At 37.1% G+C, this 27,521-nt stretch overlaps 1 protein-coding gene across 30 annotated transcripts in view; it reads right to left on the reverse strand.

The window, feature by feature from the left end:
* The window catches only part of ORC4 (origin recognition complex subunit 4), an 88,677-nt gene that overhangs the window by 28,775 nt on the left and 32,381 nt on the right, over positions 1 to 27,521 (reverse strand). For 5 of the 30 annotated variants that reach the window (XM_063631083.1, XM_063631071.1, XM_063631072.1 and 2 more), the window contains exons 2-5: positions 10,381 to 10,454; positions 7,966 to 8,042; positions 7,439 to 7,492; positions 7,257 to 7,347 (exon numbers count right to left, since the gene is read on the reverse strand). In XM_063631083.1, coding sequence (XP_063487153.1) covers positions 7,257 to 7,347; positions 7,439 to 7,492; positions 7,966 to 8,042; positions 10,381 to 10,437 — 279 coding nt within the window. In that variant the 5' untranslated portion in view covers positions 10,438 to 10,454. Of the gene's footprint in view, positions 1 to 7,256; positions 7,348 to 7,438; positions 7,493 to 7,965; positions 8,043 to 10,380; positions 10,455 to 14,682; positions 14,743 to 14,951; positions 15,010 to 27,521 lie in introns of all 30 variants that reach the window. The other 25 variants (XM_055260949.2, XM_063631089.1, XM_055260953.2 and 22 more) reach the window with 9 other exon arrangements.

Here is a 27,521-nt window from a genome sequence, read left to right on the forward strand (position 1 = left end):
AGACCAACCTGGTAAACATGGTGAAACCCCGTCTCTACTAAACATAAAAAACTTAGCTGGGTGTGGTGGCACATGCCTGTCCCAGCTACTCGGGAGGCAGAAGTGGGAGGATCGCTTGAGCCTGGGAGGCAGAGGTTGCAGTGAGTCTAGATTGTGCCACTGCACTCCAGCCTGGGCAACAGAGTGAGACTCTGTCCAAAAAAAAAAAAAAAAGAAAAGAAAAAGAAAAAAATTATACTACTGAGCGTTCTTGTCTAAGAATAAATTATATCTGACAATTTATTCAATCCATATTTTCTCTCAGGATACTCCCACACATACAACAAATTACAAAAGTAGCACAAGTCAAACAATGCTCATCTCTTCAACCTGCCAGCATCAGAGTACATCAGGAATACATGAAACTGTATCAAAATGGAATGCCATGCAAGGTACTCTTCCAGATTCCACTATAGTGAAACCCAATAAATGACTGCAAAGCACCACAATAGGGCTCTGGTTTAAGAAGCAAAAAGTAGATAAACTGTGAGTGTGGCCAAGAATAACTGATCCATTTTATTAACTGATAAATACTATGACTTAATGCTTTTGCCTTTAAATTTCAGTACATTGATTAAACCTATAGGGGTTTATGAAAAGGTGCTATAACGTGGAAGGGAACAACAAGCAGATTAAAAAGATTAAGCGCAAATTTAAAATATTAAGCAAGATGGCTAATTAGAGACTCCTGGTGCTCGTACTCCCAACAAGAAAGGACCACAGCAATGAATGAACAGCTAAGATTTGACTGGCGTGTTGAAGGGAGAGTGCTGGAGTACAGCAGGGAAGGGGAAACACATGTGAAGTGACTGAAAATCCAGGAGGGTAGTGTGTAGGCACCTGGCCTCTGCAGCTACATCTCCTGCACCCCAATCAAATCTTCCCGTAGTCAGGAGGGACTTCCCGTTCCGGGGAAAAGGTAAGCAGAAGATCTCCACCAGTCCTCACTGCCATCACAAACACCTACAGTCCTTACCACAGGAGAATCCCATAGTCCTAGCAAGCCCTAAGTCAAGGTGGACAGCTGCTGGGAATTCAAGCAGTTGCATTGCTCCAGATCATGAGAATACGGTATGCACTCTCCATCCCTCACCCACCTGTAAGCCAACCTGCCCTGCTGCAGCATGGCACCATTGAGGCCAGAGCCACCTCTGTTGTGCGCCCTGCTCTGCGGGCCAGTAGCCACTGCACCTTTCCAGCACTAGGGGTCCATCTTCATTCCTCCAAGCCCACATAGGTGGCTCAACACCACAACTCTAGCTGCACGGAGACTGAGCCTGTAATTGGTTATGACTCTGGTACTACACAGGAAGGAAACCAACCCCTTGCTGCCACACTTTCAGCCAGAGGACCAATCTGGCAGTCTCACCCAGGGCAAACTCTTGCTTGAGGTGACCAAACCAGTGTGGGGCTCTCTCCCAAGAAGGAGAGGCCCCCGAGCATCCAAGCAACTGATACACCCCTTGCACTGGCAAAGCGGCTATGCACCCACACTCAGAACCTGAGAAACAGCCCAACAATACCGTGTACCCCTCCCTCCCACAGACATATCCCTGGCTTGCCCAGTGGTCCTGTGCCCACAATCAGGGCCTGAAAAACAGCCCAGAAGGTTATCCCTGGCAGGCATGCCTCCAGCCCAGCCGAGCAGCCATGAGCCATGACCTGTACCTGAGAAACAGCCCTATGGGCCACCCATGGTGAATACACCTCCCACAGGGTGGCCAAGCATCCCTGTGAACACATACTAGGCCTGAGAAGTAGCCCTTCAGGCCATTCTTGAGCCTGCCTAGCAGTCTTGTGCTCACCTCCCAAACCTGACAAATAGCACAGCCTCCCTATAACCCCATCAGACATGCCCCAGGACCAGCCAAGCAATCGTGTGCCCACGTCCCTAACCTGAGATGTACACTCGCCAACTGCCCCTAACAGACACATTACCCTAGCTGGCTGAGCAGCATTACACCCTAGGCCTACAAATCAGCCCTGAGGGTTGCCTCCGGCAGACACTCTTTTGGGCGAGTCAAGCAACCCTGCTCCTTCATCCCAGGTCTACAAAATGGTCCAGTGGGCCATCCGCTGCTGAAAAGTTCCCAGGCCAGCCAAGCAGCAGTGTCACAGGCCTGAGAAACAGCCTCACAGGACGCCTCTAGTGGGCATGCCCATAAGCCAGCTGAATAGCCTTGTGCCTGCATCCTGAACGTGAGAAACAATCCTGTGGAACCCCTCAGCAGATACGGCCCTAAGCCAGTGGAGGAACTGTATCCCTACACCTCTGCTGGGATCAAGCAGCCTTGCACCTGGATCCCAGGCATCTCCTGGGCCTGAGAAACAAACCAGTGAGTTGTTCCTGGCAAACATTCACCAAGATCGGCTAAGCAACTGCATGACTATGTTCCTGGCCACATTAATAGCCCCATCTGCCAGTGTGTCAGATCCCAAGGTGGTTGACCCACCATATGCATGCATATGCCCCCAAACTGAGAATCAGCCCAGCATGCCCGCCCCTTGCAAAGCTGTACAACTGCCACCACAAACTCTCAGCCTGGGCCACTGAGACACTTGTAAATGACACTAGTGTGGATTACAGCTGAAAAAACTACACAAAGACCACACTACGGTATCCAACTAGAACCACCAAGGCCAATGAACCACACCAAACTGACACCTCAAGACACATTCACACAAATCAGTACTTCCTTACGAGATCAATTCTGTAAGATTGGAAAAGAAAATTTTACTTTTATACCTGAGGCGTATCAATCAACATAGGGACACATTAAACATAAAAAAGCAAGAAAACATGACACTTCCAAAGGAAAACAATAACTCCTCTAGTAACAGACAAGAATCACAAGGAAATACAGAAAATGCCAGAAGAAGAATTTAAAGTAATAATCTTGACAACACTCAGTGAAATTCGAAAGAATACAGATAGAAAATTAAACAAAATCAGAAAAACAATTTATGATTCGAATAAGAAATTAACAGAGATACCATAAAAAAACAAACAGAAATCCTACACCTGAAGAAGTTAATGAATGAAATAGAAAATACAATTGAGACCTTCAATAACAGACTACATCAAGCATAAGGATTTCTTAAATTGAAGACAAATTGTTTGAAATAACACAGGCAGACAAGAAAAAAAATAGAATGAAGAAAGTCTACAGGATTTATAAGACTTCAATAAGTGAACAAATATTTGTATTATTGTCCTTTCAGGAGGAGAAAAGAAGGAAAAGGTGAGAAAAACATATTTAATAAAACCACAGTTGAAAACTTCCCAGTTCTTGAGAGAGGAATGGACATCCAAAGGAAGCTCAAAACTCCAAACAGACTCAACACAAACAGAAGGTCTTCTCTAAGGCATATTATAGTCAAATTGTTAAAAGTCACAGACAAATAATTAAAGCAGCAAGAGTAAAGTGTCAAGTCACTATAAGGGAATCCCTATTATACTAACAGTAGATTTCTTCTTTATAGCAGATTTCGATTTCTTTTTTTAATTAAAAATTTTAAACTCTTTATCATTTTTTAAAATGATATTTTAAAACATCTTTCATCCTTCTTCATTACATTTTAGCTGATTGTCAGAATATACAACAGCAGATTTCTTAAGAGAAACCTGACAGGCCAGAGGGGAATGGGATAATACAATCAAAGCTCAGAATGAAAGAACTGTCAGCTAAGAATATAATACCCAGCAGCTTCAGAAATAAAGGAGAAATAAAATCTTTCACAGACAAGCAAAAACTAAAGCAATCCATCATCACTAGACCAGACATAAGAAATGTTCAAGGGAGTCTAACATCCACAAATGCAAAGATGATAACCATCATGAAAACAGGGGAAACTATAAAACTCACTGGTAGTGCAGATACGTAAAGGAGAAAGAGAAAGGATCAAGCCTTATGACTACAGAGAAGCACCCAACTGGAAAAATAAATGAGAGGAAGTAAGAAACAAAGGATATACGAAACAACCAGAAAACAATCACTAAAACGAAAGGGTAAGTCCTCACTTATCAATAAAAATCTTGAATATAAACCAATTAAGTTTCCCATTTAAAAAATACAGAACAGATAAAAAAAAAAACCTCAATTATATGCTGCTACAAGAAACTCACCTCACCTGTATAGACACACAGACTTAAAGGTATGAAAAATATCTAATATTGGATATTCATTTTTTCAAATCATAAGAAAAAATGAAAGAGAATATTCAAAAATAAAAGATTATTATTCTTTAGTGAACAATAGCGTCTAAATTTATACTAAATCAGTACGCAGAGTATTAGTGAATTTTATGATTAACTGTTAGACATAGTCTATGAATAACTAATGCAATAAGAGAAGACAAGGAATAAAAGTATGGAGATAGGGAAGGAATAATTAAAACTGTCTTTGTTGACAGATAACATAAGTAAGTAAAAAAATCTCAAAGAATTGACAAAAAAACTAATGGAATTGAGAAGCAATTATAGCAAGTTTGCAGAATACAAGCAAATATACAAAAGCCAAGTGTTTAGCTATCTACTAGCAATGAAGCCTTAGAAAAGGAAATTAAAAACACAGTACTATTCGCACTAGCACCAAAAAAATGAAAAATTAGGTATAAATCTAACAAAACATGTATAAGATCTTCATTAAGAAAACTACAAAAACTGACAAAATTCCTAAATAAATAGATACTCCAAGAACGGGAAGACTAAATAGAGTTAAGATGTCCATTCATCCTATTGTCATGTATAAATTTAACACAAAATCTAGCAATTCAATACAAAGATTCCCAGAATTTTCTGGATACGTACAAAGTGATTCTAAAGTTAATATGAAAAGGCAAAGTATGCAGACAGCCAACACAATACTGCAGAAGAACAAGGTCAGAAGACTGACTACTTACCTTAAAGATTCACTAAAAATCTACAGTAATCAAAACAATGTGATATTGGCAAAAGAACAGACAAAACAAGGGAATAGAAAGAGAACCTAAAAATAGACCCACATAAACATAGCCAACTATCTTTGACAAAGAAGAAAAGGCAATTCAATGGATAAAAGATAGTCTTTCTCCAATTGGGCATTCATTTGCAAAAAAAAAAAAAAAAGAATCTAAACACAGACCTTACACCTTTCACAAAAATTAACTCAAAATGAATCACGGACCTAGATATAAAACACAAAATTATAAAGCTTGTAGAAGATACATATGAAAAAATCTAGATGACCTTCGGTTTGGTGATGAAGCTTCAGATACAATACCAAAATCATAATACACGATAGAAAAAACTGACAAATTAGATTATTAAGATCAAAGACTTCAGCTGGGCACAGTGGCTCATGTCTGTAATTCCAGCACTTTGGAAAGTTGAGGCAGGATTGCTTGAACTCAGGAGTTCAGAACCAGCCTGGGAAACACAGGGAGACCTTGTCTCCACAAAAAATTAAAAAAAAAAAATTAGCCAGGTGTGATGATGCATGCTTGCAGTCCCATGTACTCTGGAGGCTGAGGTGGGAGGACTGCTTGAGCACAAGAGGCCAAGGCTACAGTGATCTGTGATCATGCTACTGCACTCCAGCCTGGGTGAAAGAGCAAGACCCTATCTTGTAAGTAAGTAAAATGAATGAATAAAAACTACTCTACCAAAGATACAGTTAATAGTATGGAAAGACATGGCAAGATCCTGTCTCAAAAATAAATAAATAAATAAATAAAATCTTCTGTTCTGCCAAAGACAATGTTATTATTAATAGTACGAAAAGAAGAATATTCTTTTAATAGTATGAGAAGAATAATATTCTTCTCATACTATTAATATTAATAGTATGAAAAGCCACAGACTGTAAGAAAATACTTACAAAACAAAACTGAAAATCAGAAATACAAAGGACTCTTAAAACCTATCAATAAGAAAACAAATAACCCAAATTAAAAATGGGCATAAGACACCTCATCAAACATATACAGATGAAAAATAAGTGTATGAAAAGATTCTCAACAGCATATGTCATTAGAGAATTACAAGTACAAACAATGAGACACCAATATATACCTATTAGAACGGTTAAAATAAAAAGTTTCTTAAATTTAAAAATTTAAAAATTTGAAATTTAACATTTGACATAGCCCTCTTGTGAAAACTACCCAAAATAACAGTGAATTCAAATGCAAAGAAAAACCATAATAAAAAACTCAAGAATAAAGAAAGAGTGATTATAGAAGCTGAGTATGAGGACTAAAACAAATTAAACATAGATTTGAAACTAAAAAATTACTGTAAATATGATTATATATAAATGTGAAAATTTGTGAAATAGTAAAAGAAATTACCTAGATCTAAATCCTCAATTTATACTAAACAATACTTCAGATGAGTGACAACAGTAAAATCCTAATGTACTCATCTTAATAATGTGATTTCAATATACATTGCTTAAATGTTAAAAAAAATTTTGCTTCTCATCCATTTTTTAAAGTACATTAGTCAAAAATTGAAATTTATTGTATATAATACATGAGAACAGATTTTACACAGACCACTTAGAATTGAAATTAATTATTTCAAAAGTTAACACCCATAATTTGTCTCCTATATTGCATAAAGGATATGAAAGAAAAGAGTAAAGGGAAATAAGTAAGGATATCTTTTTGAGGTAACTAAGCAAATATGATAAAGAGGGAAAGGAGACAAGAATGATATAAGATGTGAGCATGCACTGAAAAACCGTCTAAGTTAGGGTTAAACAATAAATAGTAATGATGTAGGAAAAACAAAAAGAATGCATGACATGATAGTTCCCTAACCTATAACAAAGGGAAAAACCCTACCTTGCAGTGTTGATGTAAAGAATAAATGAGAGAACATAATAAAAAGACACATAGTACATGCTCAATAAATGCTATTTTCTTTTTCCACTGGAAATCTCTACTTCTTTAAGGACAAAAGACCATGTTGGAACAAATATCAGTTGACAATTTTTCACTAGGGGGACAAATAAGGGGGAAAAGGGTCTGCTACACTCAAATATACCACCCTAAATTTATAAAGTTTTACATGTCTTCTATGATTAAAAAAGAAAAAAACAAAGTAAAATGTTACAAAATAATGAAAAGTATTTTCAGTATTATATAAAATAAGATGTATATATAAGAATTTATTCTTATATAAAATAAGAATCATCACATGCCAACAAACACCAGAAATCAACAGCTTTTACCATAGTTTTTCCTGATCCTCGGGGTCCGATAATAAGGACAGAGTTACTCTCTCCATGGACAGCGGTTCTTTTCAGCAGCTCACTTAAGTGTCTAAAATGATATAAATAGGACAAAATTTTTAAAATGAAGCTGGAATACTTTGTTAGGTTGTACTTTTTAAAAGGTATATTTGAATATGCACAGAAATTTCCTCTCTTCTCTCCCTCTGGGTACTTGGCCTAGCCTCTGAATGGTCCTAAATAGAAAAATACAAAAGAAATAGTAGGTCAGTATTGATTCTCTGAAATCGTCAGGTGAAAACATAGTCAGATTGCAATATGTTGATTTATATTATCGTAGGGGACAAAGGACAATAGTGGCAACTCTCAGGACCCTTGGATTCAAATCTCTTTTCCTACTAATACTATGGACTTTTACTCCATAGCTGGCTGCTGGGTATTAAGGGCAAGATGGTTAGAATTCTCTCCACAGTATCAGATAACAGAAACAAAACAAAATTGAAAGTTAAAGTGCTATCGCATTATGGAAATATTTGCATCTGCTCCTGCTTCATGCTATGTGGTGTTTCTATTCACAAAGCAAAATTTTTTATTTCTATAAAAGTGTTTGTTAGCTTTATTTAGTATCAAATTTGTACAATAATTTTTGCAAAACCTGGAAGGCATCTGTAAGTAGGTCCATAACAGTCAAAAGGACAGCTAGACTTACTTGTATTGTACTTGCACTCCAAATAGGTTACTATGTGGACTCTGATGACAAAATCTTTCACGTAAAATTCTTTGTACCTGATGAAAATAAAGTGAATAAATATAAATAAAAATATTACACGATATAAAAAATGAATAAGAAAGCACATTTATAATAGTCAGAATTAGGGATTAATGAATCAATTCAACCCTCCCTAAATTCTTATCCTCTAGAGTTCTGGCACCATTTTCATAAGTTAAAAAATTAATGGTCTTCTTACCGATCTCAAGTCCCATAGGAAGAATGAGAATTTAGTTGTGAAGGTTTCAACAAGACGGAGAATCACTGACTTTAGCTATACTAGCAACTTAAGGGCCATTGTAATGCATGTGAACGAGTTAAGAAAAAAATTCTTATAAGGAGCTATATTTTGAGTTCATCTTAGAACAAAGGCCTTAGACTTAGTCATGAAAAATTATGTCAGATAATCTACCATACTCTTTAAAAAGATGGACCATTAAAGTCATTCCTTTTTTGGATCTGCAGCTAATACAGAGGTCTTTCAAGGACAACTACCTGAGGGTGCTAAGGCTCCAAGAATATTTGCTTCTCCTAGACTGACAGCATGGAACTACTCCTTCATGTACCAAAGAAGTAAATCTGAGTTCTTGTTCCATGTACAGAGGCAATGCAAAGAAAATGATTCATTAGGGACAAAACAACATATACTTGTTCGTTACTGAGGAAGTTAAAGAGTAAGGACATTCGCTCCAGAAGAGTCTACTATATGAATTTTAAAAGGTTAAGTCTGTTCTAAATTTTAATTTCTTGATCTATAAAATAGGGACAATAACATCTTATGGCAGGCCTGTTTTAAAGATTAAAAAAGGGGGCTGGCTGCTGTGGCTCACGTCTGTAATCCCAACACTTTGGGAGGTCGAGATGGGCAGATCGCTTGAGGTTAGGAGTTCAAGACCAGCCTGGCCAACATGGTTGAAATCCCTTCTCTACTAAAAATGCAGAAATTAGCCAGACATGGTGGCAGATGCCTGTAAACCAGCTACTTGGGAGGCTGAGGCAGGAGAATTGCTTGAACCCAGGAGGTAGAGGTTGCAGTGAGCCAAGATTGCACCACTGCACTCCAGCTGGGGCAACAGAGCAAGACTTGGTCTCAAAAAAAAAAAAAAAAAAAAGGTTTAAAAAAGGCAATTATTTGTAACACAAATAGGCTTTGTACAGGTAATAGCTAATATCTGTAAAAATACATAAAAGAACATATACATGCCTCAACTAATCATAATGTGTATTCCTCTACCTAGATGAGATCAAAAGAAAAAACTCAATCCTTTCCTTAAAAAAAACAAAAAACAGAAAACCTCATTAAAGTATCTTAGAGGCAGTAACAGGGTATAACATATAAGCTAGATAAAGCTACCATGACTAGTCAAAAGGTTCACAAATCCCAAAGTGATCTGGCATGGAAGTTAAATAGGTATACACATGTATTGAAATTAAGTCAGCTGTACATGGAGGATTCGTGCACTTTACATACAAAGGTATATAAAGCATATTTCAGTTAAAAATTTTTTTTAGAAAGAGTTAAACTACTTCCTTCAAAAAGAAAGCCAAGTCTTATAAAGGAATACCAGTAACATTTAATTTTTATTTAAAAACTACATGTAGTTCAGGTCAAGCTAGATAAATACAAATGCCAGGGTAGAAATACCATGCTCATTTCCCTACTAGTCTATAAGCTTCTTAAGGAAGAGACACACAGATAGATGCTCAGCACTTGGGATACAGTATGCATTTCTGATAACATTCATTATAAAGACACTCAACAGATGAAGAAACGTAATGGAACTTCTTCAACTTAATAAAGGGCATCTACAAAAAAATCCTACAGCTAACATCATATATAACAGTGAAAGACTGAATGCTGTTTCTCTAAGATGAAAACATAGACAAGAATGTCCATTCTTCCCATTCCTATTCAACATTTTAAATAAAGTTCAAGCCAGGGCAATTAGGCAAGAAAAGGAAAAAAAAAAAGGCATCTAGACTGGAAAGAAAAAAGTAAAAGCTGGAATTCTGACTACCCAGACTTAATAAGGATAAAATTAAATTATAGTATAAAACACTAATATTAAAAATATATATGAACTGACAAAAAGGGTAGAGAACAATCATAACAAGAACAAAATCTGTTGGTCCACATTTAATTTTGACAGAGTTTGGAAAATTTTGCTTCCAGATGATTGTTCTTACGACCTTGTGCTGGTATCTCCTTAAGGTCTTGTACTGATACCTCCTTAAGGTTAGAAACAGTGATTCTTCCTAAATGCTAAAGGGAAAATTCAAGTTAAGAAGATAACTATTTCTCTGAACAGCTTTATAGGGTAAAAGATCTTGAGATTAATGAAAATACATACTAACCTGTGAAAGGCACTCTGTGTGAATTAAGCTGTTACTCTTTGATTTACGACTGCTCATTTCAACAAATTCAAATCCTTTAAAAAAAATTGGCATAAATATTATAAACATAGTGACTTGAAGAGATTACTTAAGAATTTACTGTTCTAGAATTAAAATAAATACAAGTTTTTAAAAGTAAAAAATGCTCAAACCCTAAGACCTTCAAAATCTTCGATGGCTTCATTTTGTCCAAGTACAGGCTTATTCAACACTCTCATACCACACTTTAGGCACACTTTGTTTTACTGTGATTTGTTTTAACGTGCTTTGCTTTAACGTGCTTTGCAGACAGTGCATTTTTTTTTTAAAGTGAATTGAAGGTTTGTAGCAACTCTGTGTCCAACAAGTCGATAGGCACCATTTTTCAAACACCATGTCCCCATTTTGTGTCTGTCAGCATTTTTCAGCAATAAGGTATTTTCAAATTAAGGTATGTACATTTTTTAGACATGCTACTACTGCACACTTAGTAGACTAGTATACTGTAAATATAAATTTTACATGCATTGAGAAAAGTTTTGGGTGATTCACTTTATTGTGATATTTGCTTCACTGCAATGGTCTGGAACTGAATCTATAATACCTCCAGGCCTGTATGTGGTTCTTACAGCTACTCCTCCCTTTCGATTAAATCTTCTATTCACCTTCCCTTTCTTCCTTTTTCTTTTTTTAACTTACATGCTTCCTTTATGATTCTCCCACCCATCCATCCCACAGGATCATCCCTTACAGAAAACCTTCCCTTTCTTGCTCCACTCACCAACCATACACAAATAATCATTACAGCCTAGGTTAAATGCCTCTTCCTTAAACACACATAAGTGCTTGTATTTTGCTTTATTATTGAATTATTTTAAACAAAATTGTCTGTTTAATTGCTAGTGTTTCCAAATTGAGATTTTTTATATTCCAAGCATTGTAGCATAATGCCCAAAACAAAGTTGGCAATGAATAACTGGAATGAAAAAAAATTAATGAAAAAATTTTAATTTTTGTAAAATTCTCAAGTGTACCATACTCATAGACAAATGCCTTTGACTAAAGGACCTAATTTTCTTAGCACTGATTTCCTATAGGAGTAAACTTTGACAGACAGTAACAGCTTAAGCAGTGTTTACTTAGGTATCAGGAATTGTTACAAATGCTTTGCATTTATCAACTCATTTAATCCTCAAAACTATCATGTGGAATAACTACTATTATAATCCTCTTTTAAGGTTAGAAGACACATATAGGCTATGTATGTTGACCAAAATCAAACAGTATATAAATGGAGGAGCCAGGATTTGGATCCAACCAAGTTAACCACTTTTTTTAAAAAGTGTATTCTGGTCTCATCTAATCTCCAGAAGGAACACAGCTTTGCTGACACCCTGAATTTAGCCCAGTAAAAGACATTTTGGAACTTTTTTACTGCTAGAACTCATAAAACTCAAAAAAAGCTGACCTATCATCAAATCACCAATGATTAACATTATAATAATGCGAGAATGACAGCAGCAAGATGAAATACGAGGCCCTTCAGCTTGTGTCCCCAAATAGCAACAATAATTTCACAGCCACCCACGGACAAAACTGTCTTTGTGTTAGTCTTGAGATTCAGGCAGGCGTCTGTGAAACCCCAGTGGGGCCCAAGACCTGGGAAACTCAATTTGAGGGCAGATCTTCATTCACGTGACAGATTCCCCAACTGTGGTCCAGGCTTCAGACTTGGAAAGGGCCCTGTCCTCCTGATAGGACCTTGTTACCAGGGGCTGTAGCAGGATATGAACCCTATCTGGTCCCTTGGAGGACTGGACTTTTTCTAGGACCTCAATCTGTACAGAGGATGAAGCCTGTACAGAGAAAAGACCTGTTACCAGGTGTGTGGATGGTTTGGCTTTCCCTGGGAACCTGGGAGGGCTCCTACTGGATCACTGAGTAGATTCCTTAACAGGCAGTACTGCCCTAGTCCACAGCTGAGTGGGGCTGGAACTAAGTTACAGGGATGCTTCAGGGCCTACCGTCAAGACTGAGGTCTTCAGGCCTAAGGTGTCACAAACCTGCATGTCTCCCTTCAGGTCCTTAGGCTGTCGGGCCTGCTGTACTGAGAGGGACTGGAGCCACTTTTCAGGGGTGTTTCAGGGACTGATGAGGGACCTAGGTCAGGTGGCCTGTTTGCAGGGCTATGGACAGCCCCATCTCCCTCCAGGATGCTGAGTAGGCAGAACTGTTCTCTGACCACAGCTGAGAGGGGCTTATGCCAAGATTCAGGGTTGTTTCAGGACCTGCTGCTGTGGGACTGAAATCTGCCTGCCTGTCCTGAGGACATGGAAGGATGTATCTCCTGACTACAGGAGGATTTCTGTGCAGGAATTCTGTAAGACTGTGGCTGAGTGGAGCTGGATCCCCAATTCAGAGCTTTTTCAGCATATGCTATGGAACAGAGATTGGCAAGTCTGTACTGATGGCACAGACAGGTGAGTCTCCTAGCAGTTCCTTGTGCAGGCAGGATTGCTGTCAGGCTGCAACCAAGAGTGGCAGGAGCTGAGCTTCAGGGCTGTTTCACCATCTAAATGTAGGACCAAGTTCAGAAAGCTTGACCCAGGGATTCAGACAGTTTTGTCTTCTTGTGGGTCCTTTAACTGATCTCAGACCATAGCCAAGTTAAAGTGTCTTATCAGGGTCCGCAGTTGAGACTGAGGACAGTGGACTTATTTTCTGAGGTACCAGTGTGCATGACTTTTCCTGGGCCTCTTGGTGAATAGTTTCGGTAGCAGGCCAATATCCTTGATGAATATAGGTACAAAAGTCCTCAACAAATACTGGCAAATCTAATTCAACAGCACATTAGATCAATTACCATGATCAAGTGGGATTTATCTTTGGAATGCAAAGACGGTTCAACATATGTAAATCTATAAATGTGATATAATGCATTAATAGAATGAAGGACAAAAATCACATGACTGACTCAACAGACACAGAAAAAGCTTCTAACAGAATTCAATATTCCTTCAGGATTAAAAACTCTCAATATATTAGGTATAAAAGGAATATACTTCAACATAATAAAGGCCATATATAACAAACTCACAGCTAACATCGCACCCAAAGGTAAAAAGTTGGAAGCTTTCCCTCTAAGATCAAGAACAGGACAAGAACGCCCACTTTGGCCATTTATATTCAATATAGTACTGCAAGTCCTAGACAGAGGAATTAGGTAAGAAAAAATAAATAAAGGGCATCCAAATCAAAAAAGAGAAAGTTAAATGGTCTGTTTGCAGATAACATAATTTTATATAAAGAAAACCCTTAAGACTCTACCAAAAAACTGTTAGTACTAATACATACAGTAAAGTGGCAGGATACAAAATCAACACAGAAAAATCAATAAGATTTCTCCACACTAATAACCATTTGATAAAATTAAAAACCAGTCCTAATTATAATAGCATCAAAAACAAATTAGAAAGAAATGTAACAAAAGAGGTGAAAGGTCTGTCATTGAAAACTATACAATATCGAAAGAAAGTGAAGACACAAATAAATGGAAAGATATTCCATGTTCATGGACTGAAAGAATCAATGTTATTAAAATGTCCCTACTATTGGAAGTGAAGGTTCGAAGTAATCCATATCAAAATTCTAATGACATTTTTCATAGAAATAGAAAAAAATCCTAAAATTCATATGGACCCACAGAGATATTTAATAGCTAAGACAATCATGAGCTAAAGAACAATGCTGGAGGTATCAGACTGCTTGATTTCAATACCTAGTGCAAAACTAAGATAATTCAAAACAACATGGTTCTGGCATAAAAACAAACATACAGACCACCAGAATAAATAAATAAAGAAATAAATAAATAAAAGAAATAAATAAATAAGAAATAAATCCATACTTTTACAGTCGACTTGTGTTCAACAAAAGTGCCAAGAACACACAACAGAGAAAGGACAGTCTCTTCAAGAAATGGTGTTAGGAAAACTGGATATCCACAGGCAGAAGAATGAAATTGAACCCTTATTCCACACCATATACAAAGATCAACTAAAAATGGATTAAAGACAAACATAAGACCTGCAACATAGGGGAAGAAAACACAGGGGAAATGCTTTTTGACACTGGACTTGGCAAAGATTTTTTTTGGATATAACTCCAAAAGCACAAGCAAGAATAATGAAAGCAGACATAAAACTAAAAAGCTTCTACAAAGCAATCAATCAACAGAGTAAAGAGACAACCTTCAGAATAAGTGAAAATATTTGCAAATCTTACATCAGATAACAGGTTAAAATCCAAAATATGTAGTCGGTCCTCATCAGCAGATTCAACCAACTTAAGAGAGGGAAAATTTAGAGGGGAAAAAAATGCAACAATAAAAATTAATACAAATTTAAAAAACAATACATTATAATAGCTATTTACAAAGCACTTACATTGTATTAGAAATTATAAGTAATCTAGAGATGATTTAAAGAATATGGGATATGTGTAGGTTATATGCAAATACCATGCCAATTTATAGAAGGGATTTGAGCACTTACAGATTTTGGTATCTGAAGGGGGTCCTGGAACCAGTTTCCTGCGGATACAGAGGGATGACTGTATAAGGAACCAAAAAAAAAAAAAAAACAAATACTCAATAGCAAGGAAACAACCCAATTTAAAAAATGGTCAAAAAGATTTCTCAGAGGACATAAAAATGTCAAACAGGTATTTGAGAAAATTCTCAGTGTTACTAATTTTCAGGGAAGTACAAACAAAACCACAATGAGATAACATTTCACACCTGCTAGGAAGGCTATTGCCAAAAAAAGGCAAAAGATGATGAGTGTTGTTGAGGATTATGAAAAAAAGGAAATCCTTGTACACTGTTGGTAAAAATGTAAATTAGTACAATCATTATGGAAAACAGTATGGAGGGGTTCTTGAAAAAATTAAAAGTCAAATTACATAATCCGGTAATCCCACTCCTGAATATCCATCCATATACACAAAGGAAATGAAATCAATATGTCAAAGATATATCCTCACTCCCATATACACTCCAGCATTATTCACAGCCAAAATACAGAATCAACCTAAGTGTCCATCAATAGATGAAAAGATAAAGAAGATGTGGTATATATACACAATGGAACACTAACTCAGCCTTAAACAAAAAAGAAATCCTGTCATTTGCAGCAACATAGATGCATCTGGGAGATATTATGTTAGCTGAAATAAGCCAGGCACAGAAAGACACACACCACATAATCTAATTTATACAGCAGTCTCTCCTTATCCATGAGAGATGAATTCCAAGGCGCCCCTCGGATGCCTGAAATCATGGATAGTACCCAATTCTCTCTCTATACTATGTTCTTTTAATCTGATAACCTAGATGGCTACTGAGTGATTACAGGACACATACAATACACAGCATGGATAGGCTGGACAAAGAAATTATGTATGTCCCAGACAAGATAGAGCAGGACACTGCAAGATTTCATCACACTACTCAGAGTGGCATGCAATTTAAAACTCATGCATTATTTATTTCTGGAGTTTTCCATTTAATATTTTGGAACTTCAGCTGACCAAAAGTAACTGAAACAATGGAAAGTGAAACTGAGGATAAGGGAGGGACTACAATAGGTGGAACCTCTAACAGGGGAACTCATAGAATGAAAGCAGATTTTAAATTTTCTTACTACAAAAAATGGTATGTGAGGTAACAGATATGTTAATAGGCTTAATTTTGTCATTCCACAATGTATACATATATTAAAATATTATGCAACTGTTACTTATTTAGCAAACTTTTTAAAAAAAGAAGTAAAAACACATTTCAATAACCTGAAGGAAGATCAGCCAATATATTTTACATTCACATTTATTAATTTCATATAGTGACAATTGGAAAGCAAATCACGGTAATGCTGTTTTCTTCTCTAGAAATGTTAACGGGTCCTTAGCTGAGCCAGGCCTTGACAGACAGACAACAAGCAAATCTGTGTCCTCCTTAATGTGTAAGCCAGGTAGCTAAGGCCTCAGCCACCAAAAGTCCTCTGGCTCCAGGCTTCCTAATTGAAAATTAAATAACAGAGTACTCAATTGTTGTCTTGACCCTTAAGCATCTTCTTTCTTAGAAGAAAAGTGGTCTTCTTAGCTGTCTTAGGATACCTTCTAGCAGTATTTTATGTCGAAAGTTTTATCTTATCCTATTTAAGTTTTTATTTTTCCTAATCAGTGTTATGAGAGAGAAAAAGCTTTTTAGCTAATAAAATATCCTCAACTCTGGTTTACGATGCTCTTGACTATCAGCCAAAATCTAAAATCACAAGGAACTATGTAATAATTGTCTCCTAGATTATAAGGCTAATTAAAATGTAAAAAGGAGAAAGGGCTTTTGCAGTATGTTTTATTTTGTAGAACTACATCAGCTATCTTCCAGTATTGTTAGAATTAAAAGATATTTTTTACCCACTTCATGAATTAAGAAAGAATTACTCAAAAAAGCTAAATAAATGTCCACAGTTCCGAGGTAGGTATCTAATCTGCCTCTTTGCATCATATATGAACCAGGTAAGCTATTAAGATTGAAGGGTGACAGGCTAGTCAGAGACGACACTGGTGCCAGCCAAGAGATCTTTATTGGTGAGGTAGAGGTCAGGTCGTGCGGGGGAGAGAGAGAAGAGAAGAGAAGAGAAGAGAAGAGAAGAGAAGACAGAGAGAGAGCTGCTGGTGTGCTGGGTTTTATATCCCTTGGGCCTACGTGGGGCGGGCCCAAGGGAAGGCGGGAGATGCTTCTTTCTGATTGGCCCTCCTTTGGCGGGTTCAGACAGTGCCCGGTCAAGGAGGGGAGAAGAACCCGGAACCAGCGCCATTAAGGTACCCCTGTTGCCTAACAAAGATAATTCATTTTTTCTTCATTTGGGGCCAGCATTCATAAAAGAAACAACAAACATGCCACTATGGTATCTACCTTATAACCTATATAAATTTTGACTGTAAATAAAGTTTTAGTCCAAAGGTTATTTTGACATCTTGCCCCTTCATGTAATGGTCAAATATCTACTATATAATAAAGAATATTTCAAAGACAATTCTAATAGTACAGATGAGACGAGCTTCAGACTGGGAGAAAATACCTGCAAACCGCATATCTGACAAAAGATCTGTATCTAAAGAACCCTCAAAACTCAATAATAAAAAAAGAAGCAATCCAATTAGAAAATAGGCAGAATAAATAAGTAGACATCTCACCAAAGATATGCAGGTGGCAAATAAGCATATGCAAAGATGTTTAATACCATTATCCTCTAGGAAAATTCAAATTAAAACCATAGTAAGATACCACCACACACCGATTAAGGCAGCTAAAATAACTCAAAGATGGTGAAGATGTAAAGAAAATGAATCTTTCATTTAACCACTGGTGGGAAGGTATAATGGCATGGCTACTCTGAAAAGTTTCTTGACAGCAGTTTCTTAGAAAACTACAAATACACTTACCAAGCCACATAGCAATTGCACTCTTGGGTACTTACCTGACAGAAAAACTTACGTTCACACAAAAACCTGTAACACATATGTTCATAATAAATTTACTTGTAATAGTCAAAACACTGGAACCGATTCACTCAATGAGCCAGTGGGGTTAATGAATTAGTTCCACTGATGCTTTGTCATTGAAGTCAGTAAGTACCCAGACAGTAAGGGACTGCCTTTTAAAGTTCTTCTGATATTGGACAATGCCCATGGCTACCCAGAATCCCATGAGTTCAACACTGAAGGTTTTTGTCCAAGTAGTCCACTGGTCCCCAAACACAAAGTCTCTAATTCAGCCTGCAGATCAGGGGGTCATAAGGACCTTTAAGGTTCATTACACACAGAACTCTATGGAAAGGAATGTCAACACTGTGGAAAAACTTCCACAGACAGAACATGATGAAAGTCTGGGAGGATTATCCCATTGAAGATGCCCTGTTGTCACAGAAAAAGCCATGAAAGCCAACAAGCCTGAAACAAATTTCTGCTGAAGAAATCTATGTCCAGATGTTGTGCATGACTTCACAGGATTTCCTACAAAGCCAATCACGAAAATCATGAAAGAGATTGTAGACATGGCAAAAAGGGTGGGGAGTGATGGGTTTCAAGATACGGGTCTTAGAGAAATTCAAGAGCTAACAGATACCACACCAGAGGAATTAACAGAAGACAAGGTGGAGATAAATGCTTCTGAACCACTGCCAGACAGTGAGAAAGACGCAGAAGAAACAGTGCCAAAAAACAAACTGACATTAGACAATCTGCAAAATGGTTCTGAATATACAAATTGCTCTTGACTTCTTTTACAACATGGACCCTTCTACGATACAGGTACTAGAATCAAAGCAAATGGTTGAGGAAGGGTTGATACTGTATAGAAACATTTTAAAAGAAATTAGAAACCAAAAGAGATAGACAGAAATTACAATGTGTTTAGTTATACCCAGTGTGCCTACCTGTCTTGTCTCCCCTTCTACCTCCTCCACCTCTTCTACCCCTAGGCAACAAGATCAACCCCTCCTCTTCCTCCTCAGCCTACTCAACATGAAGACGAGTAGGATGCAGACCTTCACTATGAGCACTTCAACTTAATGAATAGTAAATATATTTTCTATATATAGTAGATACATTTTCTTAATATCTTTACCTTACTTTATTATAATAATACAATATATAATACATATATAAAATATATATTAATTGACTACGTTACCAGCAAGGCTTCCAGTCAAGTAGGCTATTAGCAGTTAAGTTTTTGGGGAGGCAAAAGTTATATGCAGATTTTCAACTGCTTTGGGTAGGGAGGGGGTGTTTCGACCCCTAACCCTTACATTGTTCAAAAGTCAACAGCATATGGAGGAAATTCTCATTACTGCAGTTCCAGAGCACCACTATATTATACATCAGAGAGCTACTGACCATTTTAAATTTACTTCTGTATTGACAAAGGACAAAAATTATACGAATTGTAAAAATGTGTCATCTAAAGCTGTCTGCTCTCTAAATGGCCTATGTGCATTTCCCCATGACAGTAAGTCCCCTACAATCTATACCTTTACAAAGGAAGGGATGAATTCTGAAATATATTCACTGACCACTACTTACTGTATCTGTATTAGAAATTTTATAGTTACATGCTAACTAAAGCAGGATGACTAAATAATCTCAAGACTCAATCACACGTATATTCATACTCCCATTTTTCAACTGAAGTGGCTTATTTATTGTAATTCTCCATTCCTATGCTTTCCAAGGGTTTCTTGTTGATAAATTCTAAAAATTATGAAGTACATCCTTTACTGCTCTTGAGGTTTCATGAGTACTTATAACTCTTCTTTCTCATGATGCCTTCCTTAGATCCAAACCCTCACTCAGAGCCTCTATGTCTACCTCACTGATTCTGCATAATGCATTTTAGACTAACTCTGGCCAACAATAATGATAACTATTCAGTAAACTCTCTGATTTTTTTGTTGTTGTTTTTTTGAGATGGAGTCTCACTCTGTTGCCCAGGCTGGAGTGCAGTGGTGCTATCTCAGCTCACTGCAAGCTCCACCTCCCGGGTTCACGCCATTCTCCTGCCTCAGCCTCCTGAGTAGCTGGGACTACAGGCACCTGCCACCACGCCCGGCTAATTGTTTGTATTTTTAGTAGAGAGGAGGTTTCACCATGTTAGCCAGGATAGTCTCGATCTCCTGACCTGGTGATCTGCCCGCCTCGGCCTCCCAAAGTGCTGGGATTACAGGCGTGAGCCACCGTGCCCGGCCTTAGTAAACTTGTTAACGTCTAAAGACAAAATTAGAAAACAGCTGACACTAATAACTTATTCCTACATATAGCTCAATAGCCATTCAGATGTCAAATGTTTTCCTACCTTAGAAATAGAACACAAAAGCCTTCCATTTAGTTTGCACAACTAACTTAAGCTCCTCATCTTAGGTTAGTTCTAATCACTGTTTTTTAGACTAACATAATCCTAAACTTTGTGGGAGAAGCAACCTGGATGAACTCCTGGTGACGGTCCTTCATGTCAAATTTGAAGTTTGGTCAATTTACCAAATACCTCTCTGCTTGCTGATTAGCAATGGTATACAATTTCTATCTATATTATGAGCATATTACAACTAACTTAGAATAACTTCTTAAAAGAATTCAGAATTATCAAATCTTACAAGGGCACACACATGAGACTCGATTTGGAATACCACACCAACTCCATCTGAAAATAAGTTGCTCAATAAATTATTGTTGAATAAGTTTCAAATACATGTTTCAAAGTATATTAATATATGTTGAATATATTAAGTGATTAGTACAAAATATGTTTTCAATACATTATTGCTTTACCTAAATAATACTGTTGTCATAAGTCACTCACAAGTCCTTTCATGCAACAGACTGTACACACTCCACTTGCTACTGTCAGCAATGTAAACAGGATCTAAATTTTCTGATGATGCTGAGTTAAGCTGTGATAACAATTCATGATTAATGAAATATGACCAAGCACCACAGATTGGCATATCTGCTCAATTTCCATACATGTGTTTCTGTATGGGTAATAGATATATATATATATATATAAATGAGTTCATGGTTTTAGTTTCCAGCATTGCTTAAAGATGTATTTTCACTAAACTGAAAGACAAATTTTTACTAGAATGACATTACAAATGATCTAGAAAATGAACATATTTTGAAAAAGGATTAAATAAAATGTTTAATCTATATAAACTGTAGTTAATAAGACAACCAAGTAGCTACAAGTCAATGCCAGACCTTCTCAATCAATTTAACCTAACTTTTTAGAATTTACTTATTACAAGGCTCTGTGACAAGCACTATGGGAAAGATGAGAAATATAAAATTTGGTCTCTATCTTAAAAAAACTTACATTCTTGTTGGAATAATATATATGTGTATATGTGTGTGTACATATGTATCTCCCACAGATAAGGCAGTATCCGCATAAAACAAGGGATACACTCATAGGGTTAGTAAAGAAAGGAACCTCAAAAAACACACAGTACTACCTATAGAAGTGAAAATGAACACAAGATTTTAAATGACCTGCCCAAGATGACATAGCTTACTTAACAGCAGCAGTAGCTGTTAGGTCTATTGACTCCCAATCAGAGGTTGGTTAGTCTCAAAAAAACCCTGCAAACATCAGAAAAGTCATCAAAATCATCATTGGGCTTTTCTTTAGGAGACAAAACATAGCAGAGGAATACACTCTGAAAGAACACGGTTATTACAACAGATGTTCAATACTGACAATTCACTTCTCTTTGAATGTCTATGTGTACAATTTGTATTTTTTTCTGTAGACATCTTCATTTTTAAGATCATAAACTTTCTTCCCATCGCTAAAAAGGAATACATGTTTCGTATAGAAACTTTGGAATTTTAATTAGGAATTGAGCAGATAAAATGGTAAAAAATGGAATCAGAGAATCTTTCTCCTCTAATAAAGCAAAACAAAAAATTGTTAAACATCAATACTTTAGCAGTAACTAAACAAAGAGACAAGTTAATAATAAACAAGCCTAGAAAATTCTACAGGAGTTCTCCATAGCTAACTTTAACCTCACTCTTAGAAGCTATACTGGCATCAGTAAAATCTCCTAAACTCTCATCAATGTATCAAATATGAAAAGAAGAAAATTGATAAAAATTGTAATTCAAATATTAAATTTCAAGCCTAAAAAAAGAATTCATTGGGACTCAGGCTGAAAAACACCTACGAGGGAGAAAAAAATGCTAAAATATGGTGTCATAATATCTACAAAGTTCTGAGAGAGAGACCAAGACTCATACCTAGCAAATATGTCACTCACATATAAAGGTAACAGGTATAGCCTTATCAAATAAGAATGAACTTATTTAGTACACAGAGCCAATAAAGCCTTGCGTGGAGTATGCGTGTTGCAGGGGGATATGGGGAACTCAACGACAAAATCCAGCTAACTAAAGCATAATTAAAAACACAATTTTATACACACACACACACACACACACACTAGTGACCTCTGAATCCACTAAAATAAAAAACTAAAACCAAAAAAAGGTAAATAATTATAGTAGCAGGTGGAAACGTAAGTCGCTACAGAGTGAAAATAATCATTCAACAAAAAAAAATGAAAAAAGTGGCATGAATGCATAAGGTTGCTAATTTCATTTTTCAGAGTAGAAAGATAATGTCTAAACTTAAAACATGAAGTTTAAAAAAGGAACTTAAAACAATTTTTTTTTTACACCCAGGGTCTCACTATATTGCACAAGCTGGATTTGAATTCCTGGGCTCAAGAGATCCTTCTGTCTCAGCCTCCTAAGTAGCTGGGTCGACACCTTGACCAGCTTGAAACTTTTTTTAACCTAAGATTGAGATCTTTAAAAAAAAAAATCTCTTGGGTTTAATAAATATCTGAAGTCCAGCAATTCCTATAATTTTTATTAGGTTAAAAATGTGGCATGCCTACACACACACATACTTTTTCAACCAAAATGGGCTCTATTTCATAATATTTGTCACTTAAAAGAACAAGAACTTTCCATATATAGATATATGTATGTATGTGTGTGTGTATAATATTTACACAAAGTAACATATTTTAAATTATTTTTTTCTACAGCTACCGTAAGGTAAAAAACCAAAAATAAGAATTAGTGGATCAAATTGTTTAAGAAAAAGGACCATGTACCACAGGTGGATAATCAGAAGTACTCCAGTATTATCTTACTAGTAATTACGATGCCAGGAGCTGTAATGCTGTGTACCCAAAAAAAAGCATTTAAGGAGAAAACAGGAGTGAACATGTCCTATTTATTTAGTTTCAAAGTTGTCCAAGCACAGGTCAAAGAGGCAACAGATACATAATTTTTCCTATCTTTCATATAAATGGTCAGTAAGGTGGCTGGTACAAAATAACCCCCTGGAATAAGAAAGTATTGTAGGCCAGGCGCAGTGGCTCCTACCTGTAATCCCAGCACATTGGGAGGCCGAGGCGGGCAGATCACAAGGTGAGGAGATCGAGACCATCCTGGCTAACATGGTGAAACCCCATCTCTACTAAAAATACAAAAAATTAGCCGGGTGTGGTGGCGGGCGCCTGTAGTCCCAGCTACTTGGGAGGCTGAGGCAGGAGAATGGCGTGAACCCAGGAGGCGGAGCTCACAGTGAGCCAAGTTAGCACCACTGCACTCCAGCCTGGGCGACAGAGCGAGACACCATCTCAAAAAAAAAAAAAAAAAAAAATTGTAATATGTTTACCTATAAATATTTATCCAAAAAATAAGAGCTAAATTAAACTTAACTAATATTTAATATATAAATTGACAAATTTTACTTGGTCTCTGTATCAGCAGGTCAGGTCATGTTACTCAACCCAGAAGCCCTAAGGAAAGAGAGTTCAAGATCCCTAACAAGAAGGGGTTCCGAGTGGCACCATCACATATTCATTTACTTTCAGCTCATTAATACACAATGTAGGTATATTAATCCAGTTTGGAGACATTACTGAATCCAGCTGACTTGCTGATTTTTTTTTTTTTTTTTTTGAGACAGAATCTCGCTGTCGCCCCGGTGGGAGTGCAATGTTGCAATCTCGGCTCACTGCAACCTCCGCCTCCTGGGTTCAAGCTATTCTCCTGCCTCAGGAGATACTAGCTGGGATTACAGGCATGTGCCACCACACCTGGCTAATTTTTGCATTTTTGGTAGAGATGAGGGTTTCACCATGTTGGCCAGGCTGGTCTCGAACTCCCGACCTCAGGTGATCCACCCATCTTGGCCTCACTTGGGATTACAGGCCTGAATCACCACGCCCAGCCTCACTTGCTGAATTTAAAGATGTTATTATTTTTAAAATGTAAGTGAAATAATCTCAGCTGTTCCAACTGCAGCTCTTTCCTGGAATGAAAAATGGCTGCCTGTCAACAGCATGCTGCTTAGTAAATAAAAAACAAAAAGCAAAAAAATAAAATAAAATAAAGATTTACTTCATCTGGAATTTTAAAATAAAAGTAGGAAAGAAACTGCTTTTTAAAAGAAATTTGTGTTATAGAGCATTTTGAAAATGTTTCCAACACTGATTTTATAGCCAAAAATTAGGTATTACCTATAAAAATTCTCATATCTATACACTTAGAACATTTATAAACAGAACTTTTTATTCTATTCACAAATATTTCTGTAAATAATGTAAGTAAGTTTTATATGTGTTGACCTAAAAGGAAAGAAGTTGAGGCAAAATTAATAACATACATAGAGAGTTCATTTGGGCCAAGCTTAAGGGTTGCAACCAAGGAGCATAGATTCAAGTTGCCCTGAATATGCTCATTAGCAGCAGTTACAAGTAGATTTTTAAAGAGAAAAAGAAAAATAAAAAGGGAGGTTCTGAGTTGTTCACCAAGAATCTACATTAAAATAACATAAACTATCCATTGGCTACAGAGTAGCAGCGGGTAGGGAGTTGGGGGTGGAGTATGGGGGCATAACTGAAGTCCCATACTACTCACATCTCTCTGGGCCTGCATACCTCAGAGCTCAGACTGTTCTGAGCATTTTTTGTTTTCTCATACCCATTTGTTAAAAATATAAAAACATACCACTTTTCGGCTGGGCACAGTGGCTCACGCCTGTAATCCCAGCACTTTGGGAGACTGAGGTGGGCAGATCACTTGAGGTCAGGCGTTTGAGACCAGCCTGGCCAACATGGTGAAACTCCATCTCTACTAAAAATACAAAAATTAGCCAGGTGTGGTGGCGCGTGCCTGTAATCCCAGCTACTCAGGAGACTTGAGGCAGGAGAACTGCTTGAAACCAGGAGGCGGAGGTTGCAGTGAGCCAAGATCGCCAACACTGCACTCCTACCGGGACAACAGGGCAAGACTCCATCTCAGAAACAACAACAGGAACAACAACAACAACAACAAAAAACAAAAGCCATGCACCACTTTCCAAAAACAACTAACTTATATCAAGTTTTTCTTAGTTTGGAAGAAGAACTAACACATCAAGAGAAGATGAAATTGGCTAACAACTCCTACAAAAACCTTGGTAAAATTGGTGGTTGAGACTGGAAAATATAATTCGAAAATACACAAATGATCATGTATTATTTTCTTTAACAGCCTTACTTTGAGGCAAAACCTTACAGCTCCAGCAGATGGGAGCATTACTTTGTGAAAAGAACTCTTAGTAAATTCAAAAGATGTTTAATACTGCTTTCTTTCCAGTTGGTGGCAGAAGAAAACACCAAAAACAATACCACTACCCCCCTCCCTTTATTAGAAAAAAGTTAAAATACAAATTCTATTACTGTTTACCTAGGACCTAGCTTTATACGGCTGACATTTCTCAAAGACAGGTAAGTATAGACAAAAGGTCAGAACTTTGCCTCTCTTCAGTTAGATAAAATGTTCTTGATGTGCTAGCTAAACAGTCAAATAACGTAAAATGAAAGGAATTTTAGGAGAAATTTGAAGGTGGTTTCCATGTTTTGTTACTGTCCTTTGAGATGAAACTGAGGCAAGAAAAATATATTTAAGCTGTTTTTCAGTCCATCAGAATTAGTTTTCATTCTTTTTTCCCCAGTTGGATTTTTGTACAGAGGTAAAGATTAAAATAGAGTTAAAAGAATGGTTGAGGGTGGGGAGACATAAGGGCCAATACTGATATAAATTCCAAGTTAGAAAATAAGTAAACTCTGTTAGTTCATCCTAAAGAGATCAGCTCAAAAATGCTATCTATATCAAGTTGGGGCACAGCCTCTGGTGAGATGTTTCCTTGAGTTCTCCAGAGCTGAAGAATAATTCCACACAAATCAACTTTTGGACCACAGGTGAATAAACCATGGTAATTACTGACAGTTTTGTAAAATCTTTTTTTTCTCCTCATTTGTTGCCAGTGAATATAAAAGGACACAATTTACTTAAGGACACATTCAGATTAAATGATTCCAAGGTTTGATAATCTTTAGTTAAGTAATATGATGCCATGATATTTTCTCATTGATATTAAAATGAAGAAAAATATTTTATAATGTCTTGGTACTTAAACTGATTAAATAATTGAAAAGGCTTGCAATTCTCCAGAAAAGCCATGTTCTCTCTAACCTCTGAATTTCAGTAGTCTTCACTAGTACGTGGCAGTAGGCCTGAAATCATATATACACAGACACACACAACCACACATACATATATAGACACACATATGAATATAAACATATATACATGTATCTTTTTTTTTTTTTTTTGAGCTGGACTTTCACTCTGTTGCCTGGCTGGAGTGCAGTGGCACCATCTCAGCCCACTGCAACCTCCGCCTCCAGGGTTCAAGCGATTCTCCTGCCTCAGCCTCCTGAGTAGCTGGGATTATAGGCATGCGCCACCATGCTCGGCTAATTTTTGTATTTTTAGTAGAGACAGGGGTTTCACCATATTGGCCAGGCTGGTCTTGAACTCCTGACCTTGTGATCCGCCTACCTCAGCCTCCCAAAGTGCTGGGATTACAGGCGTGAGCCACCGCACCCCGTACATATATATCTTTTAATAAGTGTACTTACTTTATAAAGTACCTATTAGAGCCTTGATATTCATGAATAAGCCAATAAAATTGTTTTCAAGAACATGGGAGGTCAATAGTTATGAAATAAACAACCCCCAGAAGGATAATCACAGAGTTAATACTATGATATCTTCAGTAAAGAAAGACATTTAGAAATTACTACAGTTGGCCGGGCATGGTGGCTCACATCTGTAATCCCAGCACTTTGGGAGGCTGAGGCGGGTGGATCACCTGAGTTCAGGAGTTTGAGACCAGAATAGACAATATGGTGAAACCCCGTCTCTACTAAAAATACAAAATTAGCCAGGTGTTGTGGTGCGCACCTGTAATCCCAGATACTCGTGAAGCTGAGACAGGAGAATTGCTTGAACCCGGGAGGCGGAGGCTGCAGTGAGCAGAGATCGCACCACTGCCCTCCAACCAGGGCAAGACAGAGCAAGACTCCGTCTCACAAAATGAAAAAAAGACATTACTACAGTTGTTTTGATTATTAACCATGGAATACACCTTG

The sequence above is a fragment of the Symphalangus syndactylus genome, chromosome 22, assembly GCF_028878055.3.
Source record: "Symphalangus syndactylus isolate Jambi chromosome 22, NHGRI_mSymSyn1-v2.1_pri, whole genome shotgun sequence".
Lineage (NCBI taxonomy): Eukaryota > Metazoa > Chordata > Mammalia > Primates > Hylobatidae > Symphalangus > Symphalangus syndactylus.